Source organism: Tachyglossus aculeatus, chromosome 21, assembly GCF_015852505.1.
Source record: "Tachyglossus aculeatus isolate mTacAcu1 chromosome 21, mTacAcu1.pri, whole genome shotgun sequence".
Classification (NCBI taxonomy): domain Eukaryota; kingdom Metazoa; phylum Chordata; class Mammalia; order Monotremata; family Tachyglossidae; genus Tachyglossus; species Tachyglossus aculeatus.
In genome coordinates, this window is record NC_052086.1 from 46,770,186 (window position 1) to 46,788,918 (window position 18,733).

Consider the following 18,733-nt stretch of genomic DNA (forward strand, 5'->3'; position numbering starts at 1 on the left):
GTCCAGTGCTCTGCACGCAGTAAGCGCTCAATAAATACGATTGATTGATTGACCGTCTATGTTGCCAACTTGGACTTCCCAAGCGCTTAGTCCAGCGCTCTGCACACGGTAAGCGCTCAATGAATATGATTGATGATGTTGATATTAATGACGGGACCGTCATTTAGACTGTGAGCCCACTGTTGGGTAGGGACCGTCTTTATATGTTGCCAACTTGGACTTCCCAAGTGCTTAGTCCAGCGCTCTGCACGTGGTAAGCGCTCAATAAATACGATCGATTGATTGATTGACCGTCTATGTTACCAACTTGTACTTCCCAAGTGCTTAGTCCAGTGCTCTGCACGCGGTAAGCGCTCAATGAATACGACTGATGATGATGATATTAATGACGGGACCGTCATTTAGACTGTGAGCCCACTGTTGGGTAGGGACCGTCTCTCTATGTTGCCAACTTGGACTTCCCAAGTGCTTAGTCCAGTGCTCTGCACGTGGTAAGCGCTCAATAAATACGATTGATTGATTGATTGACCGTCTATGTTGCCAACTTGGACTTCCCAAGCGCTTAGTCCAGCGCTCTGCACGCGGTAAGCGCTCAATGAATACGATTGATGATGATGATATTAATGACGGGACCGTCACTTAGACTGTGAGCCCACTGTTGGGTAGGGACCGTCCCTAGATGTTGCCAACTTGGACTTCCCAAGCGCTTAGTCCAGTGCTCTGCACGCGGTAAGCGCTCAATAAATACGATTGATTGATTGATCGACCATCTATGTTGCCAACTTGGACTTCCCAAGCGCTTAGTCCAGCGCTCTGCACGCGGTAAGCGCTCAATGAATACGATTGATGATGATGATATTAATGACGGGACCGTCACTTAGACTGTGAGCCCACTGTTGGGTAGGGACCGTCCCTAGATGTTGCCAACTTGGACTTCCCAAGCGCTTAGTCCAGTGCTCTGCACGCGGTAAGCGCTCAATAAATACGATTGATTGATTGATCGACCATCTATGTTGCCAACTTGGACTTCCCAAGCGCTTAGTCCAGCGCTCTGCACGCGGTAAGCACTCAATGAATACGATTGATGATGATGATATTAATGACGGGACCGTCACTTAGACTGTGAGCCCACTGTTGGGTAGGGACCGTCTCTAGATGTTGCCAACTTGGACTTCCCAAGCGCTTAGTCCAGCGCTCTGCACGCGGTAAGCGCTCAATAAATACGATCGATTGATTGATCGTCTATGTTGCCAACTTATACTTCCCAAGCGCTTAGTCCAGTGCTCTGCACGCGGTGAGCTCTCAATAAATACAACCGATTGATTGATTGATCGTCTATGTTGCCAACTTATACTTCCCAAGCGCTTAGTCCAGTGCTCTGCACGCGGTGAGCTCTCAATAAATACGACCGATTGATTGATTGACCGTCTATGTTGCCAACTTGGACTTCCCAAGCGCTTAGTCCAGTGCTCTGCACGCGGTAAGCGCTCAATAAATATGACCGATTGATTGATTGATTGACCGTCTCTCTATGTTGCCAACTTGGACTTCCCCAGCGCTTAGCTGGGGAAGCGCTTGGTGTCATCCTCGACTCCGCTCTCTCATTCACCCCTCACATCCAAGCCGTCACCAAAACCTGCCGGTCTCAGCTCCGCAACATTGCCAAGATCCGCCCTTTCCTCTCCATCCCAACCGCTACCCTGCTAATTCAAGCTCTCATCCTATCCCGTCTGGACTACTGCACTAGCCTTCTCTCTGATCTCCCATCCTCGTGTCTCTCTCCACTTCAATCCATACTTCATGCTGCTGCCCGGATTATCTTTGTCCAGAAACGCTCTGGACATATTACTCCCCTCCTCAAAAACCTCCAATGGCTACCGATCAATCTGCGCATCAGGCAGAAACTCCTCACCCTGGGCTTCAAGGCTGTCCATCACCTGGCCCCCTCCTACCTCACCTCCCTTCTCTCCTTCTACTGCCCAGCCCGCACCCTCCGCTCCTCCACCACTAATCTCCTCACTGTACCTCGCTCTCGCCTGTCCCGCCATCGACCCCCGGCCCACGTCATCCCCCCGGGCCTGGAATGCCCCCAATCCCTCTGCCCATCCGCCAAGCTAGCTCTCTTCCTCCCTTCAAGGCCCTGCTGAGAGCTCACCTCCTCCAGGAGGCCTTCCCAGACTGAGCCCCTTCCTTCCTCTCCCCCTCGTCCCCCTCTCCATCCCCCCGTCTTACCTCCTTCCCTTCCCCACAGCACCTGTATATATGTATATATGGTTGTACATATTTATTACTCTATTTATTTATTCATTTATTTATTTTACTTGTACATTTCTATCCTACTTATTTTACTTTGTTGGTATGTTTGGTTCTGTTCTCTGTCTCCCCCTTTTAGACTGTGAGCCCACTGTTGGGTAGGGACTGTCTCTATGTGATGCCAATCTGTACTTCCCAAGCGCTTAGTACAGTGCTCTGCACATAGTAAGCGCTCAATAAATACGATTGATTGATTGATTAGTCCAATGCTCTGCACGCGGTACGTGCTCAATCCGTACTACTGATGACGACGACGGGGCCCGAAGGCCTCCCTGCGGGCGAGCGGGGGCGCAGGCGCAGTGCGGCGGGGGCGAGAGGGGGCCCCGCCCCGAGGCCAGGACCCGCGGCGCATGCGCGGTTCCGCTCGGGCCCGAGCATGGCGCTGGCGGAGCCGTTAAGGCAGCGGAGAGGGGGAGCGGCCGCGGCCTCGGCCTCCCAGCGGGTCGAGGCGCCTAAAGCGGCCGGCCGGGAGCGGCCCCGGCCCGGCCTCCCCCTCCGCCTCGGCCCGGCCACCTTCTGGCTCACCCGCATCCTGCTCCTCAGGGCCCTAGCTTTCGTCTACCGTGAGTTCCGGGGACGGGCACGGGACGGGACGGGACGGGAGGGACACCCCAACTGCCCCGGGGGAGGGACGGACCCCCCGCCCCGCCCCTCCCCTCCCCCGAGGCCCCGCCCCCCGACTTTTAGACTGTCTCCCCCCCCCCCCCCCTTTTAGACTGTGAGCCCACTGTTGGGTAGGGACCGTCTCTATGTGTTGCCAATTTGTACTTCCCAAGCGCTTAGTCCAGTGCTCTGCACATAGTAAGCGCTCAATAAATACGATTGATTGATTGATTGATTGGGAAGTCCAAGTTGGCAACATATAAAGGCAGTCCCCTACCCAACAGCGTGCTCACAGTCTAGAAGGGGGAGACAGAGAACAAAACCAAACATACTGACAAAATGAAATAAATAGAATAGATATGTACCAGTCAAATAAAGACATAAATAGAGTAATAATCGTATTTAGTGAGCGCTTACTGTGTGCAGAGCACTGGACTAAGCGCTTGGGAAGTCTAAGTTGGCAACATAGAGAGACGGTCCCCTACCCAGCAGCGGGGTCACAGTCTAGAAGGGGGAGACAGAAAACAAGACCAAACATACTAACAAAATAAAATAAATAGAATAGATGTGTACAAGTCAAATAAAGACATAAATAAGTAGAGAAATCAATCAATCAACCGTATATATTGAGCGCTTACTGTGTGCAGAGCACTGTAGTAAGCGCTTGGGAAGTACAAATTGGCATCACATAGAGACAGTCCCTACCCAACAGCGGGCTCACAGTCTAGAAGGGGGAGACAGAGAACAGAACCCAACGTACCAACAAAATAAAATAAATAGGATAGAAATGTACAAGTAAGATAAATAAATAAATAGAGTAATAAATATGTACAACCGTATATCCGTATATACAGGTGCTGTGGGGAAGGAAAGGAGGTAAGATGGGGGGATGGAGAGGGGGACGAGGGGGAGAGGAAGGAAGGGGCTCAGGCTGGGAAGGCCTCCTGGAGGAGGTGAAATGCTGGAGGAGGATGTTGCCAGTTTGTACTTCCCAAGCGCTTAGTCCAGCGCTCTGCACACAGTAAGCGCTCAATAAATACGATTGATGGTGATGATGATCGCTCGTCCTTGTAATGATGATGATGATGGCATTTGTTAAGCGCTCACTATCAATCAATCAGTCGTATTGATTGAGCGCTTCCTGTGTGCACAGCGCCGGACTAAGCGCTTGGGAAGTCCAAGTTGGCAACATCGAGAGACGGTCCCTACCCGACATCATCATCATCATCATCATCAATCGTATTTATTGAGCGCTTACTATGTGCAGAGCACTGTACTGAGCGCTTGGGAAGTACAAATTGGCAACATAGAGAGACAGTCCCTACCCAACAGCGGGCTCACAGTCTAGAAGGGGGAGACGGAGGACAAAACCAAACATACTAACTAAATAAAATAAATAGAAGAGATCTGTACAAGTAAAATGAATAAATAAATAGAGTAATGAATATGTACAAACATATATACATATATACAGGTGCTGTGGGGAAGGGAAGGAGGTGAGATGGGGGGATGGAGGGGGGGATGAGGGGGAGAGGAGGGAAGGGGCTCAGTCTGGGAAGGCCTCCTGGAGGAGGGGAGCTCTCAGTAGGGCCTTGAAGGGAGGAAGAGAGCCTGCTTGGCGGATGGGCAAAGCGAGGGCATTCCAGGCCCGGGGTCGATGGCGGGACAGGCGAGAACGAGGCACGGTGAGGAGATTAGCGGCGGAGGAGCGGAGGGTGTGAGCGCTCAATAAATACGATTGATGATGATGATGATGACCGCTTGTCCTTGTAATGATGATGATGGCATTTATTAAGTGCTTACTATCAATCAATCAATCGTATTGATTGAGCTCTTCCTGTGTGCACAGCACCAGACTAAGCGCTTGGGAAGGCCAAGTTGGAAACATAGAGAGACGGACCCTACCCAACAGCGGGCTCACAGTCTAGAAGGGGGAGACAGAGAACGAAACCAAACATATTAACAAAATAAATAGAATAGATATGTACAAGTAAAATAAATAAATAGTGTAATAAATATGTACAAACATATATATTTACAGGTGCTGTGGGGAAGGGAAGGAGGTAAGACGTGGGGGTGGAGGGGGGACGAGGGGGAATAATAATAATAATAATGGCATTTATTAAGCGCTTACCATGTGCAAAGCAGTGTTCTAAGCGCCGGGGAGGTTACAAGGTGATCAGGTTGTCCCCCAGGGGACCCCCAGTCTTCATCCCCATTTTCCAGATGAGGGAACTGAGACCCAGAGAAGTGAAGTGACTTACCCAAAGTCACCCAGCTGACAAGTGGCGGAACCGGAATTTGAACCCTTGACCTCTGACTCCAAAGCCTGGGCTCTGTACTTCCCAAGCGCTTAGTACAGTGCTCTGCACACAGTAATAATAATAATAATAATGATGATGGCATTTGTTAAGCGCTTACTATGTGCAGAGCACTGTGCAAAGCACTGTTCTAAGCGCTGGGGGGGGGATACAAGCTGATCAGGTTGTCCCACGGGGGGCTCCCAGTCTTCATCCCCATTTTACAGATGAGGGAACTGAGGCCCAGAGAAGTGAAGTGACTTGCCCAAAGTCACACAGGATAAGTGGCGGAGCCGGGATTCGAACCCATGACCTCTGACTCCCAAGCCCGTGCTCTTTCCACTGAGCCGTGCTGCTTCTCCACTTGTGCTTGTACATATAATAACAATAATAATAATAATGATGGCATTTATTAAGTGCTTACTATGTGCAAAGCACTGTTCTAAGCCACTGCACCAGCCTCCTCTCTGATCCCCCATCCTCGTGTCTGGGTTTGGTTTTGGAGGGAGGGACGGACCCCCCGCCCCGCCCCTCCCCCGAGGCTCCGCCCCCGACCGCTTGTCCTTGTCCTTGTACATATAATAATAATAATAATAATGGCATTTATTTAGCGCTTACTATGTGCAAAGCAGTGTTCTGAGCCACTGCACCAGCCTCCTCTCTGATCTCCCATCCTCATGTCTGGTTTTGGTTTTGTTCTCTGTCTCCCCCTTTTAGACTGTGAGCCCGCTGTTGGGTAGGGGCCGTCTCTCAATGTTGCCAACTTGGACTCCCAAGCGCTTAGTCCAGTGCTCTGCACACAGTAAGCGCTCAGTAAATACGATTGATTGATTGATCGATCTCCCCACTTCAGTCCATATTTCATGCTCCTGCCCGGATTGTCTTTGTCCAGAAACGCTCTGGGCATGTTACTCCCCTCCTCAAAAATCTCCAATCAATCAATCAATCGTATTTATTGAGGGCTTACTGTGTGCAGAGCACTGGACTAAGCGCTTGGGAAGTACAAGTCGGCAACACATAGAGACAGTCAATCAAGCAAGCATATTTACTGAGCGCTTACTGTGTGCAGAGCACTGTACTAAGCGCTTGGGAAGTACAAGTTGGCAACATATAGAGACAGTCCCTACCCAACAGTGGGCTCACAGTCTAGAAGGGGGAGACAGAGAACAAAACCAAACATACTAACAAAATAAAATAATTAGAATAGATGGGTACAAGTAAGATAAATAGAGTAATAAATATGCACAAACATATATACATATATACAGGTGCTGTGGGGAAGGGAAGGAGGTAAGATGGGGGGATGGAGAGGGGGATGGAGAGGGGGACGAGGGGGAGAGGAAGGAAGGGGCTCAGTCTGGGAAGGCCTCCTGGAGGAGGTGAGCTCTCAGTAGGGCCTTGAAGGGAGGAAGAGAGCTAGCTTGGCGGATGGGCAGAGGGAGGGCATTCCAGGCCTGGGGGACGACGTGGGCCGGGGGTCGATGGCGGGACAGGCAAGAACAATGATGGCATTTGAATGATGAGAATAAATGATGGCATTTATTAAGCGCTTACTATGTGCAAAGCACTGTTCTAAGCGCTGGGGAGGATACAGGGTGATCAGGTTGTCCCACGGGGGGCTCATAGTCTTAATCACAGTCCTGTCTTCGCAGCGGCGGAAAGGGGATGGCTGCACCTGTATTTATGCATGTATGTTTGTACATATTTGTTACTCTGTTTATTTTACTTGTACGTATCTATTCTATTTATTTTATTTTGTTAATATGTTTTGTCGTCTGTCTCCCCCTTCTAGACTGTGAGCCCACTGTTGGGTAGGGACTGTCTCCAGATGTTGCTGACTTGTACTTCCCAAGCACCTAGTCCAGTGCTCTGCACACAGTAAGCGCTCAATAAATACGACTGAATGAATGAATAATCCCCATTTTATAGATGAGGGAACTGAGGCACGGAGAAGTGAAGTGACTTACCCAAAGTCACACAGCTGACAATTAGCGGAGCTGGGATTTGAACCCGTGACCTCTGACTCCAAAGCCCAGGCTCTTTCCATTGAGGCACACTCTATTCTATTTATTTTATTTTGTTAATATGTTTGGTTTTGTTCTCTGTCTCCCCGTTCTAGACTGTGAGCCCACTGTTGGGTAGGGACCGTCTCTGTATGTTGCCAACTTGTACTTCCCAAGCGCTTAGTGCAGTGCTCTGCACACAGTAAGCGCTCAATAAATACGATTGATTGATTGATTGATTGCAGAGCACTGGACTAAGCGCTTGGGAAGTCCAAGTAGGCAACATAGAGAGACGGTCCCTACCCAACAGCGGGCTCACAGTCTAGAAGGGGGAGGCAGACAACAAAACAAAACATATTAACAAAAAAAATAAATAGAATAAATATGTACAGTAAAATAAATAGAGTAAAAAATATGTACAAACATATATGCAGGTGCTGTAAGGAGGGGGAGAGAAAAGAGGGGGCTCAGTCTGGGAAGGCCTCCACCCAGCCCTGCCCTCAACTCCCAGCCTGGACCCCCGACCCCCAGTCCGGCCCCCAGCGTGACTTAGGGGATAGAGTCTGGCCCTGGCAATTCATTCATTCAATCGTATTTATGGAGCATTTACTGTGTGCAGAGCACTGGACTAAGCGCTTGGGAAGTCCAAGTTGGCTACATAGATGGTCCCTACCCAACATTCATTCATTCATTCAATCGTATTTATTGAGCACTTACTGTGTGCAGAGCACTGGACTAAGTGCTTGGGAAGTCCAAGTTGGCAACATAGAGAGATGGTCCCTACCCAATATTCATTCACTCATTCATTCATTCATTCAATCAATCATTTAATCATATTTATTGAGCGCTTACTGTGTGCAGAGCACTGGACTAAGCCCTTGGGAAGTCCAAGTTGGGAACATATAGAGACGGTCCCTACCCAACATTCATTCATTCATTCATTCAATCGTATTTATTGAGCGCTTACTGTGTGCAGAGCATTGGACTAAGTGCTTGGGAAGTCCAGGTTGGCAACATAGAGAGATGGTCCCTACCCAACCTTCATTCATTCATTCATTCAATCGTATTTATTGAGCACTTACTGTGTGCAGAGCACTGGACTAGGCGCTTGGGAAGTCCAAGTTGGCAACACAGAGAGACAGTCCCTACCCTACATTCATTCATTCATTCATTCAATCATATTTATTGAGCGCTTACTGTGTGCAGAGCACTGGACTAAGCACTTGGGAAGTACAAGTTGGGAACATATAGAGACAGTCCCTACCCAACATTCATTCATTCATTCATTCATTCATTCAATCAATCGTATTTATTGAGCGCTTACTGTGTACAGAGCACTGGACTAAGTGCTTGGGAAGTCCAAGTTGGCAACATATAGAGAACGGTCCCTACCCAACAGTGGGCTCACAGTCTAGAAGGGGGAGACAGACAACAAAACAAAACATATTAACAAAATAAAATAAATAGGATAAATATGTACAAATAAAAGAAATAAATAGAGTAAAAAATACGTACAAACATATATACATATATACAGGTGCTGTGGGGAGGGGAAGGAGGTAAGGCGGGGGGATAGGGAGGGGGAGAGGGAGGAGGGGGCTCAGCTTCTCTGTGCCTTAGTTACCTCGTCTGTAAAGTGGGGATTAATAATAATAAAGATGGTAGTAATAATAATACTAATAATGATTCTAGTCTTCGAGACTGTGAGCCCACTGTTGGGTAGGGACCATCTCTATATGTTGCCAACTTGTACTTCCCAAGCACTTAGTACAGTGCTCTGCACACGGTCAGCGCTCAATAAATATGATAGAGTGAATGAATGAAATATGGTATTTGTTAAGCGCTTACTATGTGCAAAGCACTGTTCTAAGTGCTGGGAAGGTTACAAAGTGATCAGTTTGTCCCATGTGGGGCTCACAGTCTTCGTCCCCATTTTACAGATGAGGTAACTGGGGCACAGAGAAGTTAAGGGACTTTCCCAAAGTCACACAGCTGACAATTGGCGGAGCCGGGATTTGAACCCATGACCTCTGACTCCAAAGCCCGTGCTCCTTCTGCCGAGCCACGCTGCTTCTCCAAAAAAGTCCTTCAAGTCGGAAACGAACCAGCGACCTAAGGATGACCGCGAAACCACCACTACAGTCCTCTGCTCTACCAGCTGAGGTATCGGAGGCTTATTTGATATCTATCTGTCTTCGCTATCGAAGGCGATGGTATTTGTCTGCTAGACTGTGAGCCCGTTGTTGGGTAGGGACCATCTCTGTGGGTTGCTGACTTGTACTGCCCAAGAGCTTAGCACAGTGCCCTGCATACAGTAAGCGCTCAATAAATGCGATTGAATGAATGTTAAGCGTTTACTATGTACAGAGCACTGTTCTGAGCGCTGGGGTAGATACAAGGTGATCAGGTTGTCCCACGTGGGGCTCACAGTTTTAATCTTCATTTTACAGATGGGTAACTGGGGCCTAGAGAAGCGAAGTGACTTGCCCAAAGTCACACAGCTAAGTGGTGGAGTCAGGATTAGAACCCGTGACCTCTGACTCCCAAGCCCAGGCTCTTTCCTCTGAGCCACGCCGCTTCTCTAAGATCATGAGCCCCATGGTGGGGGGCAACCTCATTACCTTGTATCTACCCCAGTGCTTAGAACAGTGCTTGGCACATAGTAAGCGCTTAACAAATATCATTATTATTATTATTATTATTATAAGGACCTGGGTTCAAATGCAGGCTCTGCCACATGCATGCTGTGTGCCCTTGGACAAGTCACTTCACTTCTCTGGGTCTCAGTTACCTCACCTGTAAAATGGGGATGAAGAATGTGAGCCCTATGTGTTACAGGGACTGTGTCCAACCTGTTAACTCGTATCTACGAGTTGGGGAAGCAGCGTGGCTCAGCGGAAAGAGCCCGGGCTTTGGAGTCAGCGGTCATGGGTTCAAATTCCGCCTCTGCCACTTGTCAGCTGTGTGACTTCGGGCAAGTCACTTCACTTCTCTGGGCCCCAGTTACCTCATCTGTAAAATGGGGATGAAGACTGTGAGCCTCTCGTGGGACACCCTGATCACCTTGTAACCTCCCCAGTGCTTAGAACAGTGCTTTGCACATAGTAAGCGATTAATAAATGCAATTATTATTATTATTATTACCCCGGTGCTTAGAATACTGCCTGGCACATAAGTGCTTAACAAGTACCATTATTTATTTATTTATTTATTTATTTTTTAACCCTCAGCCCGGGTCCAGCCCCTAGTGCGTGAGACCTGCTCCTTATCCCGGCTTCCCGCACCGCTGTGCCCCCAGCCTGGGTCTCCCATCATCATCATCATCATCATCAATCATATTTATTGAGCGCTTACTATGTGCAGAGCACTGTACTAAGCACTTGGGAAGTACAAATTGGCAACATATAGAGACAGTCCCTACCCAACAGTGGGCTCACAGTCTAAACCCATAGTTAGGCCATATCCCTGAGGGCGGGAGACCTGCCCACCTCATCTCGGCCCCCCAAACCTCCCTGCCCTACCCTCAGCCTCCTCAGTGGTTTTTATTGAGTGTTTATTGTGTGCAGAGCACTGTACTAAGCACTCAGGAGAGGTCACTACACCAGAGTTAGTAGACACGTTCTCTGCCCACAGGGAGCTTGCGGTGTACGTGGAGAGAATTACAGATCTGGACTTGAGAGCTGTGGGGATGAAAAAAGTGTATAAATGCAAGTGTAATTCATTCAATCGCATTTATTGAGCGCTGCTGTGTGCAGAGCACTGTACTAAACGCCTGGGAAGTACAAATCGGCAACATATAGAGACGGTCCCTACCCAACAAAAGGCCCACGGTCTAGAAATGGTGACACTGGTGACACTGAAGGGAGAGCTCAGTCAGGGAAGGCCTCTTGGAGGAGATGTGCTCTTAATAGGCTTTGAAGATGAGGAGAGTGATGGGGTGTCACATATAAGAGGGGAGGGAGCTCCATGAGCGAGGGGTTGGTGACTAGACTGATCAGATGCAGGAACAGTGAGTGGGTTGGTGGTTGAATAATAATTACGGTATATGTTAAACACTTACTATTTGCCAAGCACTGTTCTTAGCCCTGGGGTAGTTCCAAGGTAATCAGGTTGAACACAGTCGCTGTCATTCATTCAATCGTATTTATTGAGCACTTACTGTATGCAAAGCACTGTACTAAGCGCTTGGGAGAATACAGTATAACAACAGACACATTCCTGCTCACAGAAAGCTCACAGTCTAAAGAGGGAGACAGACATTAATATAAATGCATAACTAGATTAAATATATAAATTACAGATTCATTCGTTCAATCGTATTCATTGAGCGCTTACTGTGTGCAGGGCACTGTACTAAGCGCTTGGGAAGTACAAGTGGGCAGCATATAGAGACGGTCCCTATCCAACAGTGAGCTCACAGTCTAGAAGTCGAATCCCGGCTCTGCCAATTGTCAGCTGTGTGACTTTGGGCAAGTCACTTAACTTCTCTGGGCCTCAGTTCCCTCATCTGTAAAATGGGGATTAAGACTGTGAGCCCCCTGTGGGACAACTTTATCACCTTGTAACCTCCCCAGTGCTTAGAACAGTGCTTGGCACATAGTAAGCGCTTAATAAATGCCATTATTAATTTAATTTAATTAATTTAGAAGGGGGAGATAGACAACAAAAAACATGTGGACAGGTGTCAGAATCATCAGAACAAATGGAATTATGTATGTGCTGTGGGGATGGGAGGGAGGATGATTGAAGGAGCAAGTAAAGAGCGGCCCAGAAAGGAGTAGGAGAAGAGGAGGGCTTAGTTAGGAAGGCTTCTTGGAGGAGATGTCCCACATCATCATCATCATCATCAATTGTATTTATTGAGCGCTTACTATGTGCAGAGCACTGTACTAAGCGCTTGGGAAGTACAAATTGGCAACATATAGAGACAGTCCCTACCCAACAGTGGGCTCACAGTCTAAAAGGGGGAGACAGAGAACAAAACCAAACATACTAACAAAATAAAATAAATAGAATAGATATGTACAAGTAAAATAAATAAATAAATAAATGGAGTAATAAATATGTACAAACATATATACATATATACAGGTGCTGTGGGGAAGGGAAGGAGGTAAGATGGGAGGGATGGAGAGGGGGACGGGGGGGGGGAGAGGAAGGAAGGGGCTCAGTCTGGGAAGGCCTCCTGTGAACCCACATGGGGTTCACAGTCTTAATCCCCATTTTACAGATGAGGTAACTGAGGTATAGAGAAGGGAAGTGATTTGTCCATGGTCATGTGGCAGACCAGTGGTGGAGCCAGGATTAGAACCTAGGTCTTTCTATCCACTAAGCCACTCTGCTTTTCAAGAGCAGCATTTCCCAGAGCCTCTCCTTCCTCATCCCCACCTCCCAGGAGTAGGGGCGAACCAACTCCGCTTTCTCTGGGCCAAATTCCCGGCTGGAGTTTGTAGATATCTTGGCATCATTCATTCATTCATTCAATCGTATTTATTGAGCGCTTACTGTGTGCAGAGCACTGTACTAAGCGCTTGGAAAGTACAGGTTGGCATTGAGATCATTCCTCTTAGAAGTTAGTGGGTGGACTCTTGACAACTGTTGTATATAGTTGGGTTGTACCAATGGAGATTCTTGAATTGGTAATTCCTCAATATTGTTTAATAATAAAAAGAAGAATTGTGATATTTGTTAAGGGCTTACTATGTTCCAAACACTGTGCTAAATACTGGTAGAAAGAAGGTAATCAGTTCCCAAATGGGGTCACAGTTTAAGTAGGGAGGACAACAGGTATTAAATCCCCATTTTGCAGATGAGGGAGCTGAGGCACAGAGAAGTTAAGTGACTTGCCCAGGGTCACACAGCAGACAAGTGACAGAGCTGGGATTAGAAACCAGATAATAATAATAATAATAATGTTGGTATTTGTTAAGCGCTTACTATGTGCCAAGCACTGTTCTAAGCGCTGGGGTAGATACAAGATAATCAGGTTGTCCCACGTGGGGCTCACAGTCTTCATCCCCATTTTCCAGATGAGGGAACTGAGGCCCAGAGAAGTTAAGTGACTTGCCCAAGGTCACACAGCTGACAAGTGGCAGAGCCGGGATTTGAACCCACGACCTCTGACTCCACTTCCACTGAGCCACGCTGCTTCCCTTGTAGATATCCTTGTAGATCCTCTGACTCCCGAGCCTTTGCTCTTTGCGTTAGGCTATGTTACTTTTGGCAAGGTATTTTGGGAGATAGGTTCTGAACTCAGGTTGTTTTGCCCTTTGGGAAATTCTTCTCTGAAAATGGTAATAGAAACTTCTTGGAGTTATGTTGCCAATACCAATATCAATTAAATACGTACTGCACTAGGTATTTAGGCAGTCCCTGCCCTCAGGGAGCTTCCATTTCCAGTCAGGAAGATGATAGCAAGAGTGGCAGAACATTTTGCACCTGGGATTGGCAGCAGTTCTGCAGGATAACTAGGAAAATAAGCGCAGGTTTAGGAAAGTCGATATGTAATAATAATTATTATCGTATTTGTTAAGCGCTTACTATGTGCCATGCGCCGTTCTAAGCGCTGGAGTAGATACAGGGTAATCAGTTGTCCCCCATGGGGCTCACTTTCTCAATCTCCACTTTACAGATGAGGTAACTGAAGCACAGAGAAGTTAAGCAACTTGCCCAAGGTCACGCAGCAGACAAGTGGCAGGCCTCCTGGAGGAGGTGGGTTTCAGGAGGAGTTTGAAGATGGGGCAAGCTACACTCAGGCAGTTGTGAAGTGGGAGGGAGCTCTGGGCAGCAGAGTGGCCTAGTGGAAAGAGTATAGGCCTGGGACTCAGAAGGACCTGGGTTCTAATTCCGGCCCCGCCAATTGCTTTCATTCATTCAATCGTATTTATTCAGCGCTTGCTGTGTGCAGAGGACCGTACTAAGCGCTTGGTAAGTGCAAGTCGGGAACATATAGAGACGGTCCGTACCCAACAACGGGGTCACAGTCTAGAAGGGGGAGAGTATAGGCCTTGCTGGGTGACCTTGAGCAAGTCGCTTAACTTCTCTGTGCCTCAGTTCCGTCAACCGTAAAATGGGGGTTCAATACCTGTTCTCCCTCGTCCTTAGACTCTGAGTCCCATGTGGGACAGGGACTGTGTCTGACCTAATTAACTTGTACTTACCCCAGCTCCTAGGACGGTGTCCGACATCTAGTCAGCGCTTAATAAGTATCATAAACAAAAACAAAAAAAAAGAAGGTTGGCTTGAGAGGAGCCAAGTGTGCCATCTCGATTGTAGTGGAAGAACAGAATGGGTCTGGGTGAGGAGGGGGAAGGGATGAAGAGAGAGAAAGAGATCGGGGTTGTGGGGGAGAGAGAGGAGAGATGAGAATTGTGTGCCGGTCCGCTGGGTTGGGAGCTAATGCCTGCTGTGGCATTTCGGATGCCGAGCCATTCTGGCGGTTGTCCCCCAGCGGCTGCCCCCCACCCCCCGTGCAAGGTCCCAGAGACCCTTGCTCCCCAGAGAGAAGCACTGTGGCTCGGTGGAAAGAGCACGGACTTTGGAGTCAGAGGTCATGGGTTCAAATCCCGGCTCCGCCACTTGTCACCTGGGTGACTTTGGGCAAGTCATTTCACTTCTCTGGGCCTCGGTTACCTCATCTGTAAAATGGGGATGAAGACTGCGAACCCCACCTGGGACATCCTGTTTACCTTGTATACCCCCAGAGCTTAGAACAGTGCTTTGCACATAATAAGTGCTTAATAAATGCCATTATTATTATTATTATTATTAGAGGCCGCTCCGCCCGGCCACTTGCCCTTCTCCCCGTCTCCCGCCCGGCCCTTTGAGGCGGGAGAGGGAACAGCTTGTGTGATTTCATCAGCAGATGAAGTTTGACTTTTCACCTCAGGGATTTGGTTGGAATCCAGATTTGACCCACTGACTGAGAACCCTTCAGAGCCAACAGCTGCACGGGGTCCTGCCTGGCTACGGGCCGGGGGCATAGGCACGGTGCCCAGAGGGGCCGGTTCCCAGCACAAAAGCCGCACATCTGGCATGGCCCGGTGCAGCTGTGGCCCCCTCCCCACTCCCTTGAGACACTCGTACAACGGGGGCGGGGGTGGGCAAGGCAGGGGATGAGGAGGCCCTTTATTGACCTCGAAGGACTTAGAATAGGCGGGCGGTGAATTCACCTAGGCTGCAGATTAAACCTGAAACCCGATTTGCCCGATATTGTCCTCTTTAAGCCAACCTCTGAAAGCGATGAAGCGTTTGGTCAAAAGTGACAACGGAGAGATGAGATGCAAGTCTCTTTTGGGAGAAGCCAACGGTCATCAGAACAACAATCCGCTCCTCTCGTGGCTGTAGAGCAACGATGGTTTTTCGGGCAGATCCACGAGCCTGCTCACCAAACGTACTTTCGCTTTATTGTAGTTAGATGAAAATAGAGAATTGATATGCTAATTCAAATGGTTTTGCCGGTGTGAGCTTTCCATCCTCTGGGTCTTACTCGGTCTCCTTGAGAGTTTCGCCGCTTCCGCCGAGGGTTCCGCTTCTTCTGCAGAAAACTTGTCGCTTCTTTCCCAAACCCCCAAATCCTGGCAGAAGGTAGTTTTTGTGATTTTTTTTTTTTAGCTGCACGAGCTTCTCTTAGGACTCTGTCCACTCCCGAAGTCCCTGGGATCTTCTCTGCCCACAGGAAGCACAGCATCCTGGGAGCGATGGAGCTGTGTCTTGATTCTGGCGGACTTCCTGTCCCAGTTGGGAGCATCCGTAAAATTCAACGGGAAACAGTTTCCAGCCCCTGGGGTTGAGCACACGATTGGGCCTGGCTCTTGAACAGGGACCACTTGGCTTTGCCATCCTCTTTCTCTGACTTTCCACTGATGGACATGTTTGGAGGTGACAGGGTTTTATCTGAGGAAGTCGCATGCAGCCAGTCTGCTGGAATGATCCGGAATCAAGCGCTTAGTACAGTGCTCTGCACACAGTAAGTGCTCAATAAATACGATTGAATGAATCCCTAAGAAAAAGCAGAATGGAGCGAGATGATCGCCCGTTACGGTAAGCTGGCCCCAGGCCTCAGAGCCCGATGAGCCTCCTCCCTCCTTCTAGACAGTGCGGAGCCTCAGTGGGAGGAAATCGTGGCCTGAGATTAGGGGACATCGGATTGACCGCGGGCCTCCTGAAATCTCACACCCCCTCCTTGCCCCCAGCTCCTGCTGGCACCACTCCGGTGGTAGCTCCCCACCCCTAGGAATGGGACCAGATGGAAGCCAAGCAGACATTATACTCTTTGCTAGGACTCATTCATTCATTCAGTTGTATTTATTGAGCGCTTACTGTGTGCAAACACCTGTACTAAGCTCTCGAGAGAGTAGAATGTAACAATAAACATACACATTCCTTACCCACAGCGAGCTTACAGTCTAGAGGGGGAGATGGACATTAATAGAAATAAATAAATGACAGTTATGGAGGTAAGTGCTGTGGGGCTGGGAAGGGGAATGAATGAAGGGAACAAGTCAGGGTGACACAGAAGGGAATGGGGAGTGAGGACTCGGCGCCTTGACTGTAGCTATTTGAGTTTGTGTACATTCCTTTGCCTTTTCTCCCTCCTGGCTTTTGTTCCTAGGTGTTGATGTCTTTTCCCTTCTCGTTCCCGAACCCCTTGCCACACACACGTCGGTTGTCGCTCTCGGCCCTGTGTCTTCCCCAGTTCCGGCTGCCGTGAATGGGAACCTGGGAGTTTGATGTAGGATTGAGGGGGGCCTTTGAGGGCTCGCAGTATTTAGACAAACCATGGTGGTTGTTTTCTGAGCGGCGATGGTGCCTTTTGTGTCTGTGGGGCATCTTAAGGGTTTGGAATGGTCCAGTGCCTAGACGCTCCATAATTTTCAGGATCTGCCTGGGGTATCCGTGGCGTCTCACTTTACACGGTGTCACCCTACGCGGTGCTGCTGGTGGTGAGATTCCTGGATCAAGTGATCTGACGGTGTGTGCGTCTGTGGAGCGGGGCCATTGCCGGTGTGCTCCTTCACCAGTGACCGCCTCACGGTCCAGGCCAGGGGGCTTAAATCCTCCCCGATCCTCCTAGAACTCTCAGCTGCCATCGACTCCCTTCTAGACTGTGAGCCCACTGTTGGGTAGGGACCATCTCTATATGTTGCCAACTTGTACTTCCCAAGCGATTAGTACAGTGCTCTGCACACAGTAAGCGCTCAATAAATACGATTGATTGATTGATTGATTGACTCTGTGGACCACCCCCTCCTCCTACCAGCTCTCCCTCCAGAAACGCCACCCCCTGCCCCCTTCATTCATCCTCCCTCCCATCCCCACAGCACATATGTATATATCTGTAACTTATTAATTAATGTAAGTATGTATATTAAAATCTGTTTCCCCCCTGTAGACTGTGAGCTTAATAATAATAATAATAATAATGATGGCATTTGTTAAGCGCTTACTATGTGCAGAGCACTGTTCTAAGCGCTGGGGGGGGATACAGGGCGATCAAGTTGTCCCACGTGGGGCTCACAGTCTTAATCCCCATTTTACAGATGAGGTAACTGAGGCTTAGAGAAGTTAAGTGATGTGCCCAAAGTCACACAGCAGACATGTGGTGGAGTCAGGATTCGAACCCATGACCTCTGACTCCAAAGCCCTTGCTCTTTCCACTGAGCCACGCTGCTTCTCATAAGCCTGTTGTGGGCAGGGAATGTGTCTGTTGTTATATTGTACTTCCCCAAGTGCTTACTACAGAGCTTTGCACACAGTAAGTGCCCAGTAAATATGATAGAATGAATGAATGAACGAATGCTGGATGCCCAGTCCTCCCCAAATTTTGTTTCTTGAGGGCTGAGCGTCTGCTGCCCTGATGACTAGTGGGAACATGGTGAGTGTTTGCCCGCACATGTGGGTAGAAAGACCTGGCCCGGGCACTCAGGGGACCCCGAATAGGAACAGGAGGACCTCTTGAAAACTCACCTTGGAACCATAGAGAAGCAGCATGGCTTAGTGGAAAGATCCCGGGTTTGGGAGTCAGAGGTCATGGGTTCTAATCCCAGCTATGCCACTTGTCAGCTGTGTAACTTTGGGCAAGTCTTTTAACTACTCTGTGCCTCAGTTACCTCATCTGTAAAATGGGGATTAAGACTGTGAGCCCCATGTGTGACAACCTGATTACCTTGTATCCCCCCCAGCACTCAGAACAGTGCTTGGCATGTAGTAAGCACTTAACAAATACCATTATTATCATTATTATTTTAACAATGGAATTTGGACTTGGAAGGAAAGAGGGCCACTGGGTTTCCTTAGCTCCTTGTGCCTGGCAGGGGGTGAGCAGTGGCACTCTCGCTGGAGGGGGTCACCGTGGACGGCCCCGCCTCCGAGATTGCTTGAGAACAAGGTTTGTCCAGTTGGGTGGATTAGGTATGAAGGCTGACACCCAGTGCGTCCCGATCTCACGGCTTGAGGACTTCGGGAGAATTCCGACGGGAGTTGAAGGCCTGTTTGGATTTATCCATTTCTTCA

The 18,733-nt window shown here is 48.8% G+C and overlaps 1 protein-coding gene across 1 annotated transcript in view; it reads left to right on the forward strand.

The window, feature by feature from the left end:
* Nucleotides 1-2,689: 2,689 nt before the first annotated feature.
* The window catches only part of LMF1 (lipase maturation factor 1), a 233,059-nt gene continuing 217,015 nt past the window's right edge, over nt 2,690-18,733 (forward strand). The window contains exon 1 of the mRNA XM_038762772.1: nt 2,690-2,876. Within this exon, the coding sequence (XP_038618700.1) occupies nt 2,690-2,876 (187 nt within the window). The remainder of the gene's footprint in view (nt 2,877-18,733) is intronic.